The sequence below is a fragment of the Falco punctatus genome, assembly GCF_963210335.1.
Source record: "Falco punctatus genome assembly, chromosome: 2".
In the NCBI taxonomy this organism is placed as follows: Eukaryota; Metazoa; Chordata; class Aves; order Falconiformes; family Falconidae; genus Falco; species Falco punctatus.
The window spans coordinates 22,319,593-22,344,272 of NC_137581.1; the positions used below are offsets into that span (position 1 = coordinate 22,319,593).

A 24,680-nucleotide genomic window follows, 5' to 3' on the forward strand; every position below is an offset into this window, starting at 1 on the left:
GCAGGAGAGAGAGGATGGAAGAAATTGAGTTGCTGATATCGCTACTAGAAGGTATCAGAACTACCAAAACCCAGAGTCAGATAATTACAAGGCAGTTCCATGCTCTTTCTACATGATTTTTTTATTACTATGAGAATTGCAGTTCTTGAACTGCAGGAGACACCCTTTGCCATCTGTTCTGCAATAACCATTAGAAAAACCGTTTGCAGTTTTGAGAATTGTTTTGAGATCGGCATCTCAAGCTGTTTGTAATAACATATTTTGTTGCTAATGTAGCCACCTCAAGTCAGAAGTCTACTGGAGAGCAATTTATTTCATCCTTAAGTGTTTGCATAAGGCCCATCTTTGTTATGTGAACAGTCATTTCAAGGAGTATGAATGAAATGAAATAAAACCCTTTAAACATAGTAAGAGATCAGTTTCCTTATTACAAAGTAACGGAACTAAGAAGCCAAAGCAACTAAAATGTTATTCAATAAACACAACATCACAACATTCAGCATTTAAGTTTTCTCCACAACAAAAGCAGATCAGCATTTCTGACTGAGAAAATAGCTAATGAAATCCTTTGCTTCTATATGTAAGCGTGAAGTTCAAGTCTGTATTAGACTGATACCCACTATCCTGCAACCAGGTACAGGCAAACATGATACATAAGGCCACAGTACATTACCTGCTCTGAAAGCCAACTCATGTGCGGCATCTCCACAGAGCTTAAAGAACTCGAACACCAAATATCCAAGAATAACTCTTGCCCCTCTTCTGTCCTGCTCCCTGGGTGATAGCCCAGTGATATTTACCTACCCTTTAGAAGGTTTTATTAACAGAAGCCTCACTAGAAAATTCACTTATACCAGCCCATTCAAAAAAAAAAAAAAAAAAAAAAACCGAAAGACAACAAAACAAAACACACAACCACACTGGGCCATCAAAAAGGTAGCAATGGACTTCGCTTGTATTTCTTTCTTAGTTTTTATTTTATGCATTTATTTAGCAAAGCTAAGAGGCCAGCCAGCCCCTACAGTCTGACACATCCCTAGCACACTGCCTGCATACTCACTGTTGGAGCCAAGGTACCAGACGACTTCGCCGTGTGTCCTGTTCCATAATAAGGCACCTACAGAACTCACAAGGGCCATTACCAGAAGAATACAGAACAAAACCAGGATCTGCATGTTGGTCACTTTCTCCACATTTGATCTCTTCAGAGGTGCTTTGGTTGAATTCTGAACAGCAGTTTAAAAAAAAAAAAAAAAAAAAAGGAAGTCTGGCAATGGTTTATACGAGAAGAAATTGCAGAGGCAAAAATCAGACTTTATTTTTAGAGTCCATTACAGAACTTGCTACTTCAACTGTTTAGCTCAATATGGTAAGAAATAGGAGCCAATACTCCTAATGACTCAAACTGACTGAAGATCAGAGGAACAGAATGATTCAGTTGTAAATATTCATCTCCTGGCTGTCCAACCCACTGGTAGTCAGCACAGGTGAGCACCACATACATTTTTCTGGTTCTTCCCAGACACTCCCTGCCATTAAGTCAATATAGAGACTGCAGATCTTATTATATCCAAGTGCTAAAACTATAGGTGGCCATTACTGTTGTCTCAGCTGTTAAACCTTACTTTTAAATGTTGTCCAGCTGTCAGATAAGTTAAAACAAATTACAGTTAGTTTTGCTTACGTATCGAAGGGTTTTGACAGGAATACTTCAATAAGTCTTTACACACGTGCACATGCAACCTCAAGTACAACAGTATCCTTACATTCTCCAAGGCCTCCAGGTTTTAGAATAGCTACGATGAGTCAAACCATTTCATAAAATCAAGTCCAAAAGACAAGCAGAATACAGGAAACATGATCAACTTCCATGAGAACATGCTCTAGGTCTCGTTAAACACTTTACCTGCATGAGTTTTGTATCATGTCCTGTATATACAACAATACCCAAGACCCACTGAGTGTTTCTCAGTTGAGCACCTCTTAGCAAGATCTGGTCTGGACCAACAGGAACTGGGCTGCAAAGCAAGAAGTACATGTATCTTTCAATTCTTGGTAACACTTCAGGAAAGTAATTCTCCTTTCAGCCTTACTCCCCCCTCAAAAAACCCTGCAAACCACAAAAGGAATAAAGTAACATAATGAACTTAAACTGCCCACACAACTTGAGAGCATTTAAACCTGTGCAAGCCTAATTCCTGCTGAAGCACAGTAGGGCAAAGGTGATACAAGGAAGCTAGTAACCCAAAACTCGAAACTTGTGGCAGTCACAAGACTACTCTGCACTTCACCTCTGTAATATGTTCCCTCCCACATCAAGGAGAGAGAATCAGTTGCAAAGAGCCCATCCATTCCAAGCACACTGTAACCTCATATATCCCATTAAAAGAAGTATTTTGGACAACTGTATTACCCGTGTGATTTTCAAGTGGGATGCAAACGACCTACTACTCTTGCATCTGTAACAGCTCAGATCAGTTGCCCAAGGAACAGGATTTGTGCAGGAAAACAGGTACAGCCAGACAAAACCTCTGTGTTCCTACTGACCTTTCAGGTTCTATGAATTCAAGTACTAAAACCAAGTTCTTTTCTTCAAAGAGTTGCAACATATCAAAGACACACTGATAAAGACTCCAGATTCTGGGATCATTTTTCCTCTATAGATCAGAATTTGGTGCAGACTTTGGCCACAGTTGGAAGGGAAAGGTTTCCCATTTCCTCTGCGTATCTCCTGTAATGAGGCCCTAAAAACCCCAACCATCTCCCCAATTCCTCCTTCTCTTTAGATAGTGGTTTTCTTCATCAAAAGTACTATGATTTTAAAGAAACAAACTCTCCCATAACAAGCAGGAGACTCAACAGAGAGACACAACTTTGTTACCTTATACTGGCAGATTCTCTGATTAACAACTTAATTACTGCCCTTGTCTCCTCCAGCAAAAACATGCATGTGCTCAGCATCGCAGACTGAAAGAACGCAGGAAACATTTTTGCTAACCAAATGTATTTATGGCTTTTTTTGTCAAATACCTTTGACCATCTAAACGCAAGTTTCCAGTGAAGTCATAAAGATGACGGTTGGGTCCTTCACATTCTATCCTTCCAGATACTTTCATCAATTCTTCTCTTGACTGGAGACTAGCCGTTTGAGACAATCCCTGCAGAGACCAATCCAAAGGAGATTCTTGTCAAAAGTTGTTGTTAGAAGGCAACCTAGGAAAATGGTGCTTTTTTCCAACATCTAAGACACCAAACGTAATAAAATATGTACAGGTTTCCTACCAGGTTTGTTGGTAGGGTTTTTTTAGGGTTTGGTGGTTTTTTACTTTTGTTAATGAGTATTCAACAATTCTTTCCTGCAAGGAAGACTCATTGTGAAAACTTAGGATCCTGCTTATATAGGAGTGGCTTAAATTCCACTACAGAAGAGCCTTATACTACCTACACAATCTGCCTGTAAACAAGAGCAGCAAAGTCCCATCCACAAAGCACAAAGTTGCACGTGTGCCAGAGGAAGTCGGAAACAGTATAAACAGGCCTGGCTTTTCTCTCAAGGTACAGCTTCACTGATGTGTTACCATTGCTAAGTATAGTCACTCCTAAGCATAGTCTCTCATGTCACTGCAGCCAGTACCCTCTGATCCTACTCAAGGTTAACTCTCAACCCATCATGGAACTGTAACCTAACATATTACTACTCCATCGCAGATACTCTATTGCTTTTCATCTGTCTATGAACATCTCCACTTGGTTAAGAGCAAACCACTTACTGTTTCTTTTGCCAGACCTTGACCACAGGATGGCAAGCCAGAACAACATCTGAAAAGGCCCCATGGCCTTAATTTTTTATTTTAAGCGTGGGACCTGAAACAAAATCTGACAGGACCTCAAGATCTGATCTACTGAGCTGAAACACAACACTAAGTCACATGTCTACTAATGTAGTAAATCAGCAAGTGTACAGCTTTTTATAAGTAATCTGTTTCAAATGCCTAATCCAAGTTCATTTCTTAGTACTGAACCATTTCTAAACATCATAATCACAGTATTTCTTAAACTACAAATACCCAAACAAATTCCACTACTTACCACAAAAAGAGAACAAAGTAACTTAAACATACAAAAGGTCTTTTTGAGCACTCCACAGGGGCAGAAGCAGACTGGCACTTGACAGCAGGAACTGCAGCTCTCATCACAAGCACAGCTGATTTTGTGTTTTGGTTTGGTTGCTTGTGGGGTGGGTTTTTTTGTTGGTTTTTTTTTTTTTTTTGGGGGGGGGGTGTTTTTCTGTGGTTTATTTGGTTTTTTGGTTTGTTTTTGCTTTGGTTTTTTTTTTTTTTTGTTTTGTTTTAATACAGCACAGTTCCACTTACTGGGCCTTCAACAAAACACAGCTGAGGTCTGCTTGATTTGCCTTTGTGGGCTTATAATACTTCCTCCAGAGTAGTTCCTTACACTTGCATGTGAAACATTATTGCTTGGGTTTGTATCTGTTGAAAAGGCAGCTTACAGCCACCTGAAAAGAAATATGCTTTTCAAAATAAAATAAATAAATAAAAGAGTACTTCTATTGCTGTCATGCAAGCTAGAGTCTGCTTTGTAGCTAGTATTAGATACCGAAATGGGAAAAAAGTAAAATTGTTTGGTTTACCTGTCGTATTTTAAGATTTGTCTCCCCATCAAGATTAGCTGTTTCAATATAGCACATGGCTTGTGGTTCACTGTAAGAAGCATAAGATTTTCAATATTAGTACTTCTTGTATACTGCATTTGCACTAAAATGACCCACAAAATACTTCTTCAATAGATTGCAGGAAACAAAAATCCACATTGGTGGTATATGATCATTGAAGAACCAGCTGAACACACATACTTCAAACATGTCTTTGAATAGGAACAAACTATAGAGAAAGAAAAGTCTAATTCAGAAGGTTAACAAGAATTTAACAAATCGAACTAAGATGCCTGAAGTGCACTATTTTACATTGCAATCCATAACATTGTTTCAGACTGCAAGAGTTATAGGTAAAATAGTAATAGTGTATAAGAAAAAAAAAAAAAAGATGTGCATGATGAAGAAGATAGCATGCTCTGCTATCAAGTACTGTCCAAGATCTGTGCACACTAAAGGTCCTGGACACAAGACCACCTTAAAATCAAGGGACCTCTGGAGGTAGGTCTGAGGCCACTGCTAGTCAGCCTTTTATTTTTTTTAATAATCAGAAAAAGGTAGAGTAAGATTAAAACTGAAGGCTGCAATCTACATCTTCCAGAAATGCTTCTGCCCTTTCCAATAGGGACAAAAAACCCCAACACACAGCCTTCCTCACAGAACCGCATTTTCCTTTAGCCAAGCTCATACCTACATCTAACACAGAGAACCTCTGCATAGATAGCACCTGTGATAAGGAAGGATACTTCTATCATGGATCCTTTCCTGACATGCCCCATAAGATTTAAAACCTCTTTATGGCACAACCAAAACTTTTTTCCTCAAATGTCTTATCAGGCTGCTAAGGATTATCAGTTTCTCCTCTGCACTCAACTGCCTCTTCAACATGACTTCTCGTATTCTTGAGATGTTGCAATTTCTTTTGCTGAGTAACCCATTGCTTTAACAGCAAATGTACTTAATCAGCAGAATAGTCAGAAATAAAGGGTCCTTAGGACAAAAATTGTTAACTAACAGGTACATTTATAGTAACGTTTGTGGGTTTTTTTTTTTTACAGTAATAAGCTGGATTTTTCTCTCCAGAAAATTTTTCTTAAAAAGAAGTTCAGAGTCTGTTATTTGTCTCCTCCTGTACAGACAACCTGACTCCAAACCGAAGAAAGATACAGATTAAGTCCAGCTTGATTCCAATTTTAGTTCTGCCACAGTCACTTCAGCTATAGTAGATAAGGTGTTTAACTCTGAAGGGAGACCTCTTAATACAATTCCTCTTGTTTCCACAGAGATGCAAATGTGTTTCCATACGAAGTTGTATTTGCATTCAAATATTTTTTCCTTTATGTAAATTTATTATCTAAAACTCATTTGATATCACTTTTAATTGGGGAGGGGGGGAAGTAAAGATTAAAACTGTTTATTTCACATCTAACAGTCAGCTCAGACAGAAAATTAACACATACAAGCAAAAGACCCCACCCCTTCAGAACATGCAAAGTCTTCTGGTGAACTGAGGACACTTAGTATTGTCATTTAAAAGAACCATGGAAATAATACCAATTCTAAAGCAAAACTGCCACAGAAATTGCTATTTACTTCAAGCAAAGCTTCTCCCAAATCAACATACTTCAAGTTAAGTTCTCTAGTTATTGCGTGATTATCAATGACAGCAAGTTAGTAGTCATGTAGAACAAAAAGTTTATCCATGCAAGTTAAGAAATAAATCAGAATGGGTTTTAGTATGATAAATTTGAGCTGAAATTCTATGTAGAACAAATATTACTCTGTGCTGAAACAGCAAGTTATTTATATCAAACTATAGCCTAACTAACTGCATATTAAATTTGACAACTACTTATTTAAAGTTTGGGGCTTGTTATTAAGAAAAAACACAATATTGTATACCATGGAATGAAGATACCTCTATCCTCGATCATGTGACAGTTCACAAGGACTGAGCTTCCCCATACAGCTTTCAAAAAAATTAAATTCCCCAGGAAAGGCACAGGCAAGAAGGATGGAGCAAAAAAAACTTAGAAAACAAGTTCACTAGAAGTTGGGACATCTAAGAGCTATAACCTGAAGACCAGCACAACCTCCAGTCACTGTTGAGGAGCATGCAAATGGAAGGAAATCATGGAGAACAGCAAAGTGTCATAACATTTGGCTATTCAAAAAAAGCATGTCCAAGAACAGCAATTTGTGCTATTATCTCTTGTTTAAACCTTATCTAAATGGTCTGGATTTGGCCTTAAGTTGTTGAGCACATTATAGAACCTACATTGGCAGCCAAGTACCACTCAAATGTTTTTAGGAACTAACAACCAAGCTTGGCTTGCCAGTATGTTGATACAGAGAAGTTGTCCCGTATTTCACAAACTAAAATGAGCAGGACTCAGTGTACTGTTGCTACCTAAGCTAGGTATGGGCCATACGTGCACTGTATCAAATACAAGGAGTAAACAAATGAAGCCCAAAAGCTCTTTTGCAGGCTAGTTATTAGATGCCAACTGGGCTAGCCTTTTAGTTTGAAAGGGAAATATTTCCTGAGGGACAGGAAAATATACTAGACAGTCAGTGGAATTAGTTGGAAGAAAATTTAAGCTTCCTTAATTAAATGGAGAAATTATCAGAAGACCATAGAGCAGCTGACCACAGGAAGCTTTTGTAACAGACTTAAGCCTTCCAAACTCAGCAATACACTTAATGACTTACAGGTATATAATACTAAGAAGCCTTTAAGAAGCTATCTACATTGATATGTGAATCATTGCCTCGTAAAGCACTGTTTTGACATTGCTGAAGTTTTATTTCAGATGTGGAGAAGAATTAATGCCATCTGATGTCTGCTTTTATTACCATTAAATACAGAGTTTTGAGTCCTCTGCACCTCAGTTCATCAGACACATCATTTCCACACCCATTCAGGATACCTGGAAGATATAATGATCATGTCTGCTGGAAGATGTTGCCCATTGGTGACCTTCACAATATCTCCTACTGCTACCTGTTGAGTCAGGGGCAGGAGTACAGTAGCATGGAAAAGAAAAACAAAGAGTTCGCTTGTCTGGAATGTTAGTTCGTTATTTTCTTTCACCCAGTCAAAAGATCAGCATCATGCACAGAACAGCTACAGACAGTGCTTCTGAAAGTCAGAGTACTTTTCACTGCAAGTTTGGAAGTATCAAAGCCTTCCCTTTCCTGAATGCAAAGTAAACAAATCTCTGTAGAAAAAACTAGATACACTTTATCAGGAGGCGTGAACTTCTGCAACTTAGGTTTAGTTAAAATTATTTCTATAATCCTGCCATTACCCAAATTTGAGGGTTTTTTTTAAATCTTATTTAATGTACAGAAAGTTTTTTCCTATTAAAAGTTACCTTTAAACCTTACCTTCCTCAAGTTTCAAGAGTTTCTCCTATTCCTTCTCTACACTACTTACCTATGAAGTCATCACTATTCCTCTCCCTTAGCCCTCTCTTCAGATTCACTGCTCGTACTAGTCACTAGCAAGGAGCATCATCTCTACAGATAGACATTAACAGCCAGTTATTCCCTGACCTGTAGTCACTTAAGATGTGCAAAATCCTGACTTATGAAATACTGAAGACCGAAGAGTTGCCAGCACCTTTAATGGGAGTCACACATGCATGGGAGTTATTCTAAAAAAGACCAAGTACCACCCTCAAAACAGTAAGCCAGGCTTGCCTGATGAGTATGAGGCTGCTCAGCACCAATGCACTGGTGAGAGTCTGAAATGAGCTTTAAAATATCCCTAACACATTAATTCATAAAAATTTAAAACAGGTGGCATGTTTGAATAGGCAGACCCATTAGACTTACTCTGATCCCACTGAAAACAGTTTCCCTACTAATTTCAGCACAAGAAGAGACTGGAAGTCTGCCTTAAACAAGGTAGATATGTAGAGCTGTTATTCCCCAACAATAAATGCAAGCCTAAGCAATACGCTGATGCAGGCCAATACAATAAATGATTAAGGGTCTAAGAAAACTAGATTCCAGGTTCAGCTTTGAACATCTCACAATTCAGTGTTCTCACCACAAAAAGGACACGGAACAGCATAAACATGCATCAGCATTACCCATCAGACTTTCTGGCATTCTCTGGTTTCTACTATAGTTTAATACTTCAGCCGAATTAGGTCTCATTTCCCAGAGATTTTAGAATTGTGTACTTTTTCCTCCTTTATTAAATAACAAAGCTAATTTTATCCTTTAAAAGGCATTAAAAGCCACAATTACATCAATACATCCTGAGGAATTTCAGCAAGTTCTAGAAATAAAGCTAAGCAGGTCCTGGCACGGGGCTTCAGAGAACAGGGGTCTCAAGTGCCTGAAGTAGCAGCAGGACTTGTGTTCCTTATTTGAGCAAACAGCTTACTTATTAACCTCAAAATCTAAGAGCTTCTTAGCACAGGTAGCAAAATAAGTCGGTTAGACTTTCAGGGGAGCTACAGCATTGCAGTGAAAGTTACTCTTTTCTATGTGAACTAAATAAAAAAAAAATACTGTTAACATCCTAGAGCATATTAACTGCCCAAGCAAAAACACAACAGTTCATTAGGATTTGACTGAAACATGGTACTAGGATTTCAAGATGGGTACTCAGGTGCCTTGCTCAGGGCAGCTTTCACTATTTGCAACAGAAAGGATCCCTCCCACCTCAAGTCACAGGGAATTCTCACATTGCTAGGCCTCTGAACTTATTTTGAAAGAACGATTCTTGAAGACCTTCTACTCCCTCCCACCCCCAATTTTATTTACCTCTTTCCACATAATGTTCTGCCACATCCCATTTCTTAGAACTGGAAAAAAAAATGTATAAATTCTGATTAGAATAAACAACCAAAATTCAGACAAATCTCAAAACAACTAGAGTAGCAGTAGCAAGCATTGACCAGAATGGCAACTAACACTGATTTGAAGAATCTGTTAGCAATATTCGAGTGAGCAGAGGTTATCTTTATTCGGCAGCACTGGGTGCATGGGGGATCACTCCACCGAAGTCATGCACCCCAAGGGAACCTTTCAGCCCCCTCTTTATACAAGTCACTCATGTCTGTTCATTAACCTTCTGGGAACTCATTAACATATCTCAAATTAGCACGTTGCATTCAAGGACCCAGCACATCTTCAAGTTAACAACATTTACGTATCTTGTGCCTGGACAATGTCCTTGAGGAGTTGTCTCTGCGCAGACTCTATTCCTTAGCAATCATGTTTAAAGCCTGCATCTTCACCATGTTGCATGTACAACAGAAATGTAAGACAAAATGTCCTTTTAAAGATAACCAACCCAAGGACTTAGCAGTCTGTGCATCTGTCATGTTGCAATAAGGGTCCTTGGACATCTCCCGACTTTAACTAAACATAGGTGCGTCATCCTTTAGGTAAGTGGTACAGCATCCACTATTCACACACAGCTCAGAAAAGCAGTTTTCAGAAGCTGGGACCACAGCTATAGGCATGTATATCCGGGAAAGTGAAAATTCTGCCCCTAATATTTATCATTTTTATCAACTCCTTGGCAACAGCTGGTGACCCAATTTCTTCTTGGCATCATTGCACACTAACCTGCAGATGGGCAGTGCTGTTATTTGTTTGGGAAATGACCTTCCTTAAAATAAGGGCATTACTGGCCACTGCCAATCAGTATCACGAACCATCTTCAGTATGTATGATTTAACCACAAAATTTTTATCTCACCTTTTTTCTTGCGTTTTATTATGTTTCGAATCTGACACATCAAACTTCACTACCATATCAATTGACCTTAAGGCTGAGAGTTAATTGTCAAGCAGACTCAAAGTCCTACTGAAAAGCAAACGTCAGTTTTGGCAGAACGACAATCCTAAAAGCTGAATTTCACATTGAAATTAAAAAGAAAACAAGGTACAACTTAATGGTAGGCAGCAAGTTGCCCATTAGCCAGCAGCATGCCCTCGTGGCCAAGAAGGCCAGTGAGACCCTAGAGTGTATCAAGAGAAGCATGACCAGCAGGTGGAGGGAGGTTCTCCTGCCCCTCTGCTCTGCCCTGGTGAGGCCACATCTGGAGTGCTGTGTCTGGTTCTGGGATTCCCCAGTTCAAGAGAGGTGGGGAACTACTGGAGAGGGCCCAGCAGAGGGCTACAAAGGCGATGAGGGGACTGGAGCATCTCTCTGATGAGGAAAGGCTGAGAGAGCTGGGCCTGTTCAGCCTGGAGAAGACAGAGAGGACCCTATTAATGTCTACCAATATCTTAAGGGCAGGTGCCAAGAGGATGGGGCCAGGCTCTCTCCATTAGTGCCCAGTGACAGGACAAGGGGCAATGGGCACAAATTGCACCATGTAAATATGAGGAAGAACCTCTTTACCTTGAGGGTGACAGAGCACTGGAAGAGGCTGCGGAGTCTCCTTCTCTGAAGACATTCAAAACCTGCTTGGACATGACTCTGTGCAACCTGCTCTAGCAGGGGGTTGGACCAGATAATCTCCAGAGGGAGGTCACTTCAAGCCCTGACTATTCTGTGTACTGAAGCAGGCCTTGGCTTCTGTGTTGTCCAAGTCCCTATAGTGCTGTCTTAACATACTCATTGGTCACCTACTCTGGAACATGCTTTTCTACCCAAGTAGGTCCTCTAGATGCTTGTACACATACTTAATACTACCCTAGCCTAAAATGTAAGGTTCAAAGTTTATGCCAAATCATTGCGGAGTAGCCAGTCCAGGTCTAGGCACATCAAGTACACCTAAACAAGATCAAACCCTTGAATGAAAGCAGCTGTGGCCAGTTTTCAAATGTCTTCAGAAAGCGTAGTGTGCAACAGCTGAAAGTGGAAGAGGCCAACTCTCTACTTAGAATATGATTTTCTCCTCAGTTCCATGCAACTCAGGTATGGTTCATTTATTGAAAGCCATGCCAAATTCCCAAAAGACAGAATTCTACTGAATACAGCCTCAGCCACCCTACTCAGATTAGGCCACTCCACAGATAGGAATGCAAAATTTCTCAGACCAGATCAAACAAGAAACTCATCTTTTGATTCCTGTCCCCAGGCCCCAAACTTTGGAGCACTGAATCATGAGATTTAATATTACAGTGGATGAATCACAATCAAGTAAACTATTTAAGAAAAAATAGGTGGGTAGTAACAGAAGTGCTGCTAATGATGTATCTGAACTGCTGAGCTTCCATCCAAGTAAGTATACGCATTTTAGGGGAAAAACAGTTTAGCTGCACCCCTTCCTTCCCTGTAAACTGTGCTTGAACTGAGCTTTTCTTAGTTCAGAACTCCAGAGAAGGCCTGAACCCATAATCTCAAGTGAAAGAGTCACATACCTGCAGCCTTGGCTCAACACCCAAACCTCAGAGAGGTATTACAACACTTAGCATCTCCTATGCCTTGCTTTAAACACTTCCTGTTCCACCAGAAAAATTTGGAAACATTTCAGCAAACAGTTCACATTGCTTTAAGTGAATTGTCTACAACACCAAGTTCATGGCACTTGATGCAAAGAAGATATTCTGTAGCTTGTGAGCATTGAGCAATTTATATTGTACTTGCTGAAGTTAACTTTACAATTAAAATTAGACAAATTACTGAAGCAACTTGTAACTCATAAGCCCAACATCTGAAGAAAGAGCTTCCATTCAGACACAAAGCAGTTCATAAAGTTTGGGGTTGCAATTTTGCACCTTCTGCTCTGCTTAACCCAGTTTCATAGGAGTACTCCAAAGGACAGAGGAAACTCTCTTCTCTAGAATATTATAGGAAGGTAAAATTGGTGAATTATTCATTGTCAAAACATATTTGGTTGAAGTAACAAAGAACAAGTACCTAAAAAGACTGCTCCTACTCAAAACACTGTTTCTATATAAACCTTTTATCTAAGAATTCCTAAGACTAAAACCAGTACATTGATACTCTAGATCTAGGACTTAATGCTGTCACTCACATCCAGGCACACAGGGCCATTTAACATGCTGCTCCTGAAGGGCAAGCATTTCCCATCAGTCTCGTGCAACAATTTGCTAGCCCTGTGCTTGTTTTCTATTCAAGGGCATCCCATACAGTATTAAATGCTCATAGCTTACTCTATATTTTGACATTGAGAGGATCAATGCATCAGAACGGTTATTACTGAGCTCTCTATAACTATGCGATATGCTGCTCAGAGGCTTCACTTGGGATTAAACTTAGTCTGCTTCCCAGCTTCAATGTCACCTCCACATATACCATGTGAAGCCATTGAAGACATGAAACACTATCTCAAAGCCTAACATGCTCCAGCTCCTAATGCAGATGTACAGGGCTCACCTCGAGCAGAACTTAGTTATGTTTCCTCCACAAGTAATTTAATTCCTATGTACCAAAGCCACTCTGCAAAGCAAACCAGTGTTTTCGGTGGTAAACTTAATATAAGAAACATGATTTGAAGATACACTACTGCTCCAAAAACCATGAAGATAAACGCAAAGCCTACACACATGCTACTGAAGCAAGCATCTGTTCATCGCAGGCAGAGTTCAAAACAGCACCAAGCAGCCAGTAGGTGTCTACTGAGCAAGCTGGACCGCCATCTGTACTGACTGCATTGACTAGACCTCACTCACCTTTAAGAGCAATCTCAAGGCACACAGAGAATCTAAATCTAATTCATCTCAATCCCACCGTGAACTTGTATTATGAGAATGAAAGGCTAATTTAAGTCCAAAGAGTAAGCCTCTTTAGCCTTCCTCATATTCCTCAAGTATCTTTTTGAAAATTATAGAGTATTCAAATGTAAAAAATAAAAGCTGAACTAAATTTTAAGTGCTAAGATCCACCCAGCTCCATAAAAAGACCTTGCTTTCTTGTAAGTTGTCTCTCCACAATTACTGTGATAAACTTCCTTCGAAGTGTTCGTTAGCACATGTTCTGTAACTACAAAGGAATCCGTGACCTTTGAAAGAGCAGTCTTTCATACTACCTACAACTAGGCCTGCTGTGCTACAGTTCACTGCTGATTTCTCTTGACTAATAAATAGTGCTCTTGCACTTGAAATACCTTCCCAGACCTCTTGTAGAGAAATAATTTTTAAGGACTCGTAAAGCAACACTTTTTGTGGTTCATTCATATGCAGTCTCTATGATCAACAACTTCTCAGGCACAAAGGAAAAAACTCACTGAAAATAGTCCAGCAAATATAATGCCTGTTAACTGAAGCACGGAGCTAGCAAGTTGTTTGGTTCTCCGTGTTCCTGTAAGTGTCTCTCTAGCTTTTTAACACTCAAGCTAAACATGTTTGTGAGGAAGGCACTCTACTCCAGAGGTCAAGTCCCTGTGTTTTCCATTTCACCTGCAGACCTCCACGCAGGAGCAGCAGAGCAGTGTCCAGCACAGGAACATGGAGACCCTGTGACTGGAGGCCAGACTGATTACAGCACAGCCATCAGCAAACTCCTCAGTGCCTTCTGCAGAAGTTTTCAGTTAAGGGAGATCAAATGAAAATTATGTCTTCAGGTATTCAGTGCCAAGTGGTGTCAATAAATTAGGGATGCATGTAGGCATTCAGAGGAAGTCAGCGTTAAATTCTCTTTCAGTGACACTTCAGGAAAGCAAACCCACAAAACCCACAGTGCTCCTGTATTTTAAGGGCAGCAGCATTTACAGAAATTACTAAAAATTCCTTTGACACCAACTTTTAGTGTTTCAAGGGTTTTGGAGCTTTGTTTTGGTTGTGGGGTTTTTGGTTTTTTTTTTTTTTTTTTTTTTTTTTTTTTTTTAGAATAGTTAGGATACAGTTTGGTAGGGAAGAAAATTGCTTGCTTTTCTTGGAGGAGCTGAGCATTGTGTAACTTTGGACAACCTTGAAATTGCAGGAAGTCTAATAATGCCCCCCATGCCTCACCCTCAAGTATTCCACTACGTCCATCAGCCTGAAACATCTCATAAAATCATAGCACTAACTACCTAGTCTGAAAAGACACGCATTCCCCACCATCACGACTGTTATGTAATAGAATTGCTCCAAATTAAGTGTTCCAGTATAGTATTCACTATTTGCACTTTAAATATTTAGGTTAATGATTGTTCAGTCTTACCTATAGTTTTCTTTTTATTCACTGCACTGTCTGCCTTATGCCTTTTCTGCAAGGAAACAAAACATTTCATTACACTTCATTATAGCTTCCAAAACCATTAGAGCTAGGAACAGGACAAACTGCAAGATGAGACATTGGCTCATTTTTGCCTTTGTTTTTATTTTCTTTTTAAGAAGCCACACAGATCATCTAAATTCAGATGTTTTTTAAAAAATATAATGTAACCTCGAAGTGAGGCCCAAACCTGGATCAACTAAGTCTCCAAAAGGTTTTTTGGAAAAAAAAAAAACCAAAAGGCAACAACGAGGAACAGTGTATTTAGACAACAGCTGCACTATACATATATGCTGTTTGTTTAGACTGACTTTATTTTATTCATTAGAACTTTGTTAAGCAGGAAGACCACTACTATAAGCAGTATCCAAGCAAATTAGTGCAGATTTTCTCCAGATCCGTTTGCTCTATGCTGAAGTTGCTTCCCCCACCCTGCCACCTGGAAAACCAACTGAAAAGGCCATGTATGTGTCAAGAGTCCACAGTGTCTTTCCAAGCCTGGCCTTTCTAATAAAACCATGAATAAACACACTGTTTCCTTGTTCACCATCTATGATGAAAATCCTTGCTTTATTTTGGCATGCCACAGAAATTCTAGTCAAGTTCAGAGCTTTCAAATTCAAGAGGTTATTTTGTTGCTGCTCAGCAATGACTCAATAGACTTCAGAGATGCATAGCTTTGTGGAATTTTGTGGCACTGTCTTTAGCACAGCAACTCATAATCATACTCACATAATCTTCTATGATTTCTTTGATGCCAGCAACTGTTAAAATAAATAGCAATGGCACCAAGGTGGTATATCTTCCTGTTGGAGAGACATCTGGAATTTGCTGTGAACAGAAGAAGAAGATACACATTTTATATTTGTATTTATAATTAGTTTCTAGCTAATTTAGAACTTCATGCAAAGCTCTCAGAACACAGAGCTTTCTTATTTATGCCTGAACAACATGCTATTTCAGTGGGCAAACTACCCTAAGCTCTCAGTAGGTTTGAATAAACTACTACAATGAAGTCAGGAGATGAAATTGTTATACATACCTTTTATTCTATTTTTTCTCTCTTCAGAAGAGAAGCATTAAAATTATCAACTCACCTGGAAGCAGTGATAATCTGGACTATCTAAACAGTCGGCAATTTCACAAGAGACCACACATTTTTCTCAGTATGGTCGATAGCTCATACTTCTGGATTTTCTTAATAACAGCTTGATTTTACAAACTACATTGAAAAAGGCTGTAAGTTGCCTTCTAATTTCAATTAGAAGGTACATATCTCATTAATTAAATTTAAATAAGACTATCAAAACATGTCTAAGAGTTTCTTTGCAGTTCAGCATAACAACTGCAACAACTTCTACTGCATTACAATTTAACTTTATAATCAAGGCAAACCAGTAAAACAATACCTGCAGTAAGGCAATGAAGAGGAAGAATGCATTTGCAGCTTTTCTTATCTGCTCATACAGGAATCGAGGTAGAAATGTAACCACACTGTACTTGGCTGTGCTGCAGGTTAGAAAAAATTTTAGTACTGCATCAAATACTGTACAGGGATTATGACCAACAAGTTTCAAGTAGGCTTCTACAAGCCAGTATTAGAAAACAGTTCAAAAAAACCACACAATAAAGGCATACATAGAATACAGAGAAATTAAGCTACCCATGTTATGAGGAAGAGCTTTACTAAACAAACGAGGTAAAAGACAGAACCAGAAGGCTGGCAGTCCCACCTGAATCCTGGTACCTTTATTACTAGATGAGCTATCAGATAATTTACTATCCACCCAAACTTCAGCACTGTGAACAGTCAACCTTTCACCTCAGTTCCAAGCACCTGATCAAGTGCTTACCCCTCATAAAACCACGGAATTTAAGCATTGGGAAAGACAGAGTTAAATATGGGAGAAATGAGAAAATCTGTAGTGCGATCTTTAAAATGCCCCATTTCCCATTTCAGAACCACCAAGTTCTCAGTTATAAATATACCACCAGAAAAAGATGCACTTTTTCCGATTCATCTTTTCTGGCTATTTTTCTTTAGTTACATTACTATTTCTTCTGCCTTAAAACAAAAGTATACTGCACAATAATTTAAGTAATCTCTTGTCCTTTTCACATTTAACTCATGATGGGCATGAATACAACTTCATGTAAAAACTGTCCAAGATGACAACATGATTTAGGTATTCATTTTTAAAATTAAGTCACATGCTATCAAAATTTACTGAAACTAACCTGTAAGAGATTAAAACTCTTCATCTTGCAAAGTTCTTGCTCTCTGAATACATTAGTAACTACTCAGTAATCCTACATGCCTCTGAGACAATGCAAGTAAACTCATCATGCTGCAGAACCTGCCTGAGCTGTATCAGTGACCAAGTCTACCCAGCACCACACAGTGCTGCATTATATGGGGGAAAAAATATTTTTAGAGTACCAAGAGCAACTCTGCCCTACTTCGCCCCTTGAATTAGCAAAGCACCTTCCCCCACTGTAAACTATCAGGCATCAGCAAGACTTGCAGTTTTAAGAACTAAGTGTTCAAAGCAGTAGGTCAGGTGTCTTTCGCCCAGACACTGAATGTAGGCTCTGTGAGAGCCAGACAACCTGTGACAGGAGTTCTGCTTGTGTTTCAGGGAATCATTTTGTTTGTTTTTGAGTTTTTTGGGGGACAGTTGGGATTTTGGGGGGGGGTTTTGTTGCTGCTGTTTTGTTTGTTTTAAACTACTCTTGTATTTCCGAGTAACTGCAAACCCTAGATAATCCTTTCAAGGAAGAAAAAAAATTATTTCCTGAAGCTCTAACAACTTCACAAACACAGGCAAGATGCTGTTTTACTGAAGTATCACATGTCCAGAGCACCTTTCCATTAAGCCTCGTTCTCCATGTGAAACATTTTTCCGATTCATTCCCACCAATAAGTCTCTCAGATCAACTGAAGCGCATGGCATAACTATTCCCAAATCGTGAAGGACTAGTATAATCAAATGTTTTATCTACGTGATCTGCTTCTCACAATTGACTGCTACGCATAGAAGTCCTGCTACACCCTTGATCCACAGGTCACTTCAGTGGAGCTCTTTTATATTTATCTTTATGTGTACAAGGTTAGATAACTGCATTCTCCCAGATCACTATTTGCTTTAACCATTTTGTTCTCCCTCTCATCTTCCCCATCCCCAGCTCTAAGCCGTCTAACGAGATATTGCTGTATATTCCGCAATGAACAGTAACAAGCTACAGCGTGGCACTATTTGTAATACAAAACTCTAGTTTAGACACTAGAACAGAATCACTGGGGCAAATTAAACGAAACAATCAATTAATAAACAATTAAGACCCCATCCTATCACCTAGTTTCCTCTTCAAGCAGCTAAAAGGCCTAAAAGATTTGTTGCAAATCACTTCAACTGGATCTCTAAAGAAGGCAACATGACAGCACTACAGCCTATAGACATTCTGTTGCTACTGCTGCTCAGTAGAATCACATAGTCAAATACACAATGTGGTTATTTCACAGAAATCTCAGGTGGTCTGACTTTGACAGTTTCATTACACCAACTAAGCCAACTGAGTGAAAACTTGCATCCAGGTTTAAACCATGTAACATAGTACATTTTTTGTATAAATGAAGATGCTATTAATTTCTTCCAGCTCTAGGTACTTTACTGTTTTAAGCCATATTTGCTTGGTCTCATGTCTAACAACCTTCTTTTAATACAGAACATAATTAAACACACGTGTCTCCGAAGTACCTTGTGACATAAAAAAATATGGGTTAATCAAATTAACTTGTAGGTCTAAGTTAACTCCCCAAGCAATATTAATTAAAAACCAAGCACTGAGACTTTTACATCAACACAGTGTTTCTGTGGATACAGAATTGCTATGACCATATTCAAGCAAGAATTTGTCTGACTGGATTCAAAAAACATTCTACCATTTACCAACTCTACAGCTAACTAGTCCAAACAATACTCTAATGATTATGTTAATGCCAACACAACAAGGCTCTTTTGTATGAGCTTTATACATACTAAGTCACACTGTTTTGTTGGTTAAGTAACATGACAAATGCCTACAGAAAACAGGTACAGTCAAATTACAGGGGCACATTCAGCTGTTACCATGAAAAGCAGGGACAGTAATCACATGTACATATAAAAACAGGTGCATGTTATAATTAAAAAGAAAGCTTCTTATAAAAGCTAACTCATACTCCAAACTGGGCAGATGTACTCTATAAATTTGGCTCTGATGAACAGCTATCTACAGGACAAATACAACACCTACAAATAAAAAAAAAAAAGGCTTTGTGCTCCCTCCCAACAGACACATGCATGGTAAATGACTTCAGAATAATCAAAGCTCGGAAAGAAGTTAAAAGCCACAGGTGAACAAGTAGAAAACTCATGCAGCTCACTCATAGCTCAAGTTTTATTCCTAAAAATTAGTATCTGATCAGGTTAGCCTTCTGACTAGCCCCTGTCAGAGTCATCTTATCTTCAAAGTGCCTGGTACCCAACTCCAAGAACAGGGTCTGCAGCTCAGAACCGGCTGTGGCAAGGGGAAAATGGGAGCACATACAAAAAAACAACAACTTTTTTCCTTAAGCAATAGCTGTTACCTATGCAAGCCTTACTTAACTACACAAATTTGATGTCTAAACAAGTGAGCAAACATTAGAAAAGATGCCACCTCTATACCTGCAACTTAATGTAAGTCATATTTCAAGTTACACCATCAAACCCTGTTTAACTCATTAATTTGGATACACATCAGTTCAGCTGAAAGAGTCTGGCCCTACTGTTTCGAGGGCAATACAGAGATTTTTTGAAAGCAACCACTGCATAATTTGAAAAAGTTAGTGTTATTCATGTATCTTAACTCACTACTGTGTTACTAAAGTAGCATGGATTAGTTATTTTGCTAACAGACAAATTAAAAGTAGCAAACAGTGCACTGAGAAACTCAGTAGTTTTCCAGTATAGTTCCTCCATTCCTTAATGTGGAATTTTTGCATGACAAGCCCCATAGCTACCATTTTCCCTGCTTCCCTAAAACTTTTCATTAAGTCAAGTTTTACTTCATTGCATCATCCTTGAAGAGGCAAAGGCTGCCAGCAAGAGACAGAAAGGTTACTTCACTAAGAATTCTGTGTGCTGGCAATGTGCAACTGGACACAGCTCTACATTTTCCCTGTCAGCCATCTAAAGTACTTCCACCCCTTCACTGAGAATTTAGACTGGCAACTGAGATGAACTTCATCTTCAGGCTAATCATAATAAACAAAAGAGGACCTCCTTGAGACACATGGGGTGTCATTTCCAGGGGTGATAAATACAAAGTGTCCTTTCTTAGGCAGCGTTCACACACAGCTATCCATTTCACAATTCATACATTTGAAAGACTCTCAAATCTAGGAGCTGAAGAATGAGTATTGTTTGATGTTCAGTTCACATTAAGTGTTAATAAGAAAGCCAGGCATGGACATATGAACCACAGCAGAGGGGTTGGGTAATTAAAGTGTATGTTAAGGACTTGAACTCTTCTCTCAAACAGGCCATTAACATGTACATTTACATTCTCTCCATTACCATGTACAAAAAGATCAGATGCCCTGTAACAGAGAAGGGAAAAAAAAAAGAAAACCAAGACCATCTGCTTGAATTAAGGACTCTAATACTGTCTGCCATGTAAGAGTGTGTGCACATTAAGGTCCTGCAGGCATGTGACCCTTCCTTTAATGGCAAGATTGGTATCATCTTGAGAGGTTCTGCTGTGGCTCTCAAAACACAGCAGCTGCATGAACACAAACTATCTCCAGACAGTCACCATCACTGTAGGACAGCAGTAAGCTTTACATATATAAAGTGTTAACTATGTTAACACAAAAACCAACATGCAATTAATTATTACACTGGGTACAGAGATAGTTTATTCATAGGAACATCCCACCAACAAACAAAGGTGCCAAGCACAATACTGGTTACATTGTTAAAAAAAATCCCAGTGTCACAAGGTTTTCAGCAGTTGCATGCTTATGACAACTAAAGACCATTACCTCCTTGCACATGTGGAAGACTATTTTAATCATGAAGCTTACTAAGACGACATAAAAATTTCTTCAGGGAATTTGTAAACATTATGAAGGGCTTATAAAGGAACAAGTACTTGTATACCTGTGCAATGACTATTGATAGGCTGGAAACTACGTCCTAAGCAATGTTGGTTTGTTATAGCAGGCAGCAATTTCTGCCGGAACCAATGCAGCCCCCTATTTAATCAAAGAGCCTCAGCCTGTCAGATGACTCCTTGAGACTACAGCTGCTGCAGAGGAAAACTCCAGCCAGTAAGGATTTCACTGCTCTGTATGTGGCCTGTATGTTTCCAGTGGCTAAGAAAAGGGTACGTGACGCTTAAATACTCTAGAAGGTTTGAGTCAGACCCTGAGCTCAGGTCAGAACAGACATTTAGAAGGAACGCAACTTGTCTTGCACAGAATCAAGTGCAAGACTTGAATGCTACAAAATATTATTGCTTTAAGCTTTCCAGAGCAAGGCAAAGAACCAAGAGCCATCCCATTAGCGTTTCGGTCTCTCAGCTCTGGAGCGGAGCAACCACTATCCATAGTCCAAGTGCCTGTTTCGTTTCCCTTTCCCTGCACTTCCCTACAGTTTCTCCATAATCACAATGTTATCTTACACATACAATGTTATCTATTGTCAAGGCAGGTTATAAGTGCGTTTAAAGGACATTCTTCTGCCTAGTCACCAAAATATCCAACTCAAAGATTTCCCAGAGCTGCAGCAATAGTGTAGCAGAAGGATAAATCTGTTGTCCTAAATTATCCACACAGACAATGAAACTTGCTGTGAGCATTCAAATATATTACAATTAATGTATTTGAACTTTGGCAGAAAACACTTCTAGCAGGTTCAAACTGCAGTGCCCAGTAACTTGTAAAAACTCTTATCAGTGTGACAGTTTTCATCGAGGACTTCACCACTTCCTCATGTTTCTTAGTGCAAGGATTCCTTCATTTATAGGATGGGCTCCCACCAAAAGCAACTCAAGGCACCACACTGCATGTTTGGAAGATTACTCCTTCCCCTTCTTTCTAACAGGAAAAACTGATCATGCTTTAGAATCTCAGAGCCCTCTTTTCTCAAGTCATATGATTTGGGGAGAAAAAGACTGTTTCATATAGATTTAAAAGACTCAGGACACATCAAGACAGCCTACTAACTACCCTGCAGGTCAAGTTCCATTAGAATTTTTCTGTGGGCCAGAATGGTTTGTCTGCTGTAATGACATGCTGAAGCTCTTCTGAAGAAAAGTTTACTTCAAGTTATATTCAAGACCTTATATGTCACCAAATGAAAAAAGAAAGAAGTATGTAGCTGTCAGCTAGACAACCAGTCACTGAGGTTTAGAAGTGTTTTACGCAAGGTGAAATCTAAATTAGTACAGACTTCTCAAATCTGTTCTTATATCATTATTTTATAACAATGCACATTATCAGTGTTCTATCCTTATCGTGGCTTAACCCCAGCCGGCAACCAAGCACCACACAAAAAGGACTGCTGGAGCTACTCACTCACTCCCCCTCACCAAGAGGAATGTGGAAGAGAATCTGAAAGGAATGTAAAACTCAAGGGTTGAAATAAGAACAGTTTAATAGGTAAAGCAAAAGCCGTGCATGCAAGCAAAGCAAAACAAGGAATTCATTCCCCACTTCTCATGGGCAGGCAGGTGTTCGGCCATCTCCAAGACAGCAGGGCTCCATCACATGGTTACTTGGGAAGACAATTGCAAAACACGTCCTCCTCCTTCCACCAGTTTATACACTCAGCATGACATCCCATGGTATGGAATATCCCTTTGGCCAGTTCAGGTCACCTGTCCTGGCTGTGTCCCCTCCCAATTCCCTGTGCCCTCCAAACCTCTTGGGCAGGGCCCAAGGAACTGAAAAATCCTTGACTTAGTATAAACATCACCCAGCAACAACCAAGAACATCAGTGACCTATCAACACTGTTCTCAGAGCCAAAACACAGCACTGTACCAGCTACTAAGAAGAGAACTAACTATCCCAGCTGAAACCAGGACAGTCCTACACCAAAACCTAATGAAAAGACAAGGTGTTAAAGTGCAGTATTCTCTGATTACCATTGCTTCTGCTGGCAAGCTGTGTTACCTACCATCATGTACAAGTTGCATTTCAGGAATAAGATGTTCAGGCTGACAAACCCAGCTGGGCTAAGCGAGTTACCTCAGAAGCTGCATCAGCAACGAGTTTTATCTTCAAGTGCTTCAGTTTGGTTGTTATCTTTCTATAGACCATTGTTACGACAAAAGTACATGAGAAAGCATTATGAAGTATTGTCCACAGAAACATAACAGTCTCACTACCCTCTGGTCAGTAAGATTGACTCCTGACTGTGTAAGGATTTTTCACAATTTCTAACCTACATTTTCTTATGCCAAATTGCCCCACTTCTGCCATACATAGCAAGTGAAAGACCGCAAACATAGTGTAATTGATGTTGCCGGAGCAAGTATTACTTCCACTACAAAGACCTCCTACAGTAGTGCTCATGGCAGTCTTAACACAGAGCAGACATTAACACAACTGCTTACGCTCAGATTAACCTAAAAACAAGACCTCATGGTCACATTTAATAGAAGTGATAGCATTTCTGCTTCCAAATCCTGCACCCTGGAGGCCTTTCCATTTGTTCTCTATTCATGCAATCTCTACAGAAAGGGGAACAGACTCCTGGCTACTTTTCAGTAACAAATACATTCGACAAAGACTGTTTATAAACAGCACAAAGCTCTGTAGGCATGATATTGTTTCAGCATTCTCTGCTATCGTCAGGTCATTGTTATAGAAACATGCCCTTGTTTTTCAGTAGCCCTGCTGGCAAGTACAACTCACAATAGATCTGACTGGAACAGTTAACCTAGAAATACTACTGTCTAATAAAGGAAGTTTAGTACAATATTTAGTTACTGTGCAAACCCAAAATAGGCTTCAAAATAAATACATAGCATTGATATGAAGATGGCTGAAAAAATACCAAAAAATGTCACCTAAGTTAGCACTCAGGCTCTTAGACAGCTAGCTAAGTTCAGCTTCAAAGCCATTATTTAATTCCAAGTGTCACTCAACTTCAGCAGCTATTGTTCTAGTGACAAGCAGGGGGATAGTAGAAGAAACTTATATTTACTTTTCTCTCTCAACTGACCAAATATCTTCACTGTCCACAGAAAACAAATTGAAAGCAGTTATTACAGATCCTGAGCTTACTGAGGTCAACTTAAGACAATTTCTTACGCTAACCTTTCCTACAGGCCACCAGTAGTTGGACAGGTGAGGTCTGTAGCACTGAGCAGAAGGCCACACACACAACTCAACAGCAAGAGACATCAGAAAGTGTGACTTATTGTACATGCCACCTCTAAGTTCTGTAAAGACACCTGCTTTGATTCCAAACTACACAAAAAATCACCAAAAATATTTAGTCTCTTCCTGTTCACTTATTTCTCTGGACAGGGATCACCAACAGTGGACAAATAAGTAGAAATGCAGAGTTAGAAAGGAATACACACTACTGAATATAGGTCAATATTTATTCAACAAATATGGGGTAAAGTAGCTTTGTTTGCATGAAGTCAAACTGCATTTAAACATTGGCTCCAGTGTCCAATAGTGACTTGATCTAAAAAAAAAAAAAAACAAACAACCACCCACACACCACAACAGGAAAAAGATGCAGTTTAATTCCCCTGCTCTGTTGCTACTGGTGGTATATGAAACCCATCACTATTGAAAAAAAAAAAAAAAAAACAAAAAAAAAAAA

General features: G+C 39.2%; 1 protein-coding gene across 6 annotated transcripts in view; it reads right to left on the bottom strand.

Moving 5' to 3' along the window:
- Positions 1–24,680, bottom strand: part of ATP8A2 (ATPase phospholipid transporting 8A2) — a 357,046-nt gene that overhangs the window by 277,413 nt on the left and 54,953 nt on the right. For 5 of the 6 annotated variants that reach the window (XM_080376382.1, XM_080376381.1, XM_080376380.1 and 2 more), the window contains 9 exons: positions 16,219–16,318; positions 15,542–15,640; positions 14,756–14,801; positions 9,455–9,495; positions 7,603–7,676; positions 4,652–4,721; positions 3,031–3,158; positions 1,907–2,018; positions 1,061–1,226 (listed from right to left, as the gene is read on the bottom strand). In XM_080376382.1, the coding sequence (XP_080232508.1) occupies positions 1,061–1,226; positions 1,907–2,018; positions 3,031–3,158; positions 4,652–4,721; positions 7,603–7,676; positions 9,455–9,495; positions 14,756–14,801; positions 15,542–15,640; positions 16,219–16,318 (836 nt within the window). Of the gene's footprint in view, positions 1–1,060; positions 1,227–1,906; positions 2,019–3,030; positions 3,159–4,651; positions 4,722–7,602; positions 7,677–9,454; positions 9,496–14,755; positions 14,802–15,541; positions 15,641–16,218; positions 16,319–24,680 lie in introns of those variants that run through there. The other variant, XM_080376385.1, reaches the window with a different exon arrangement.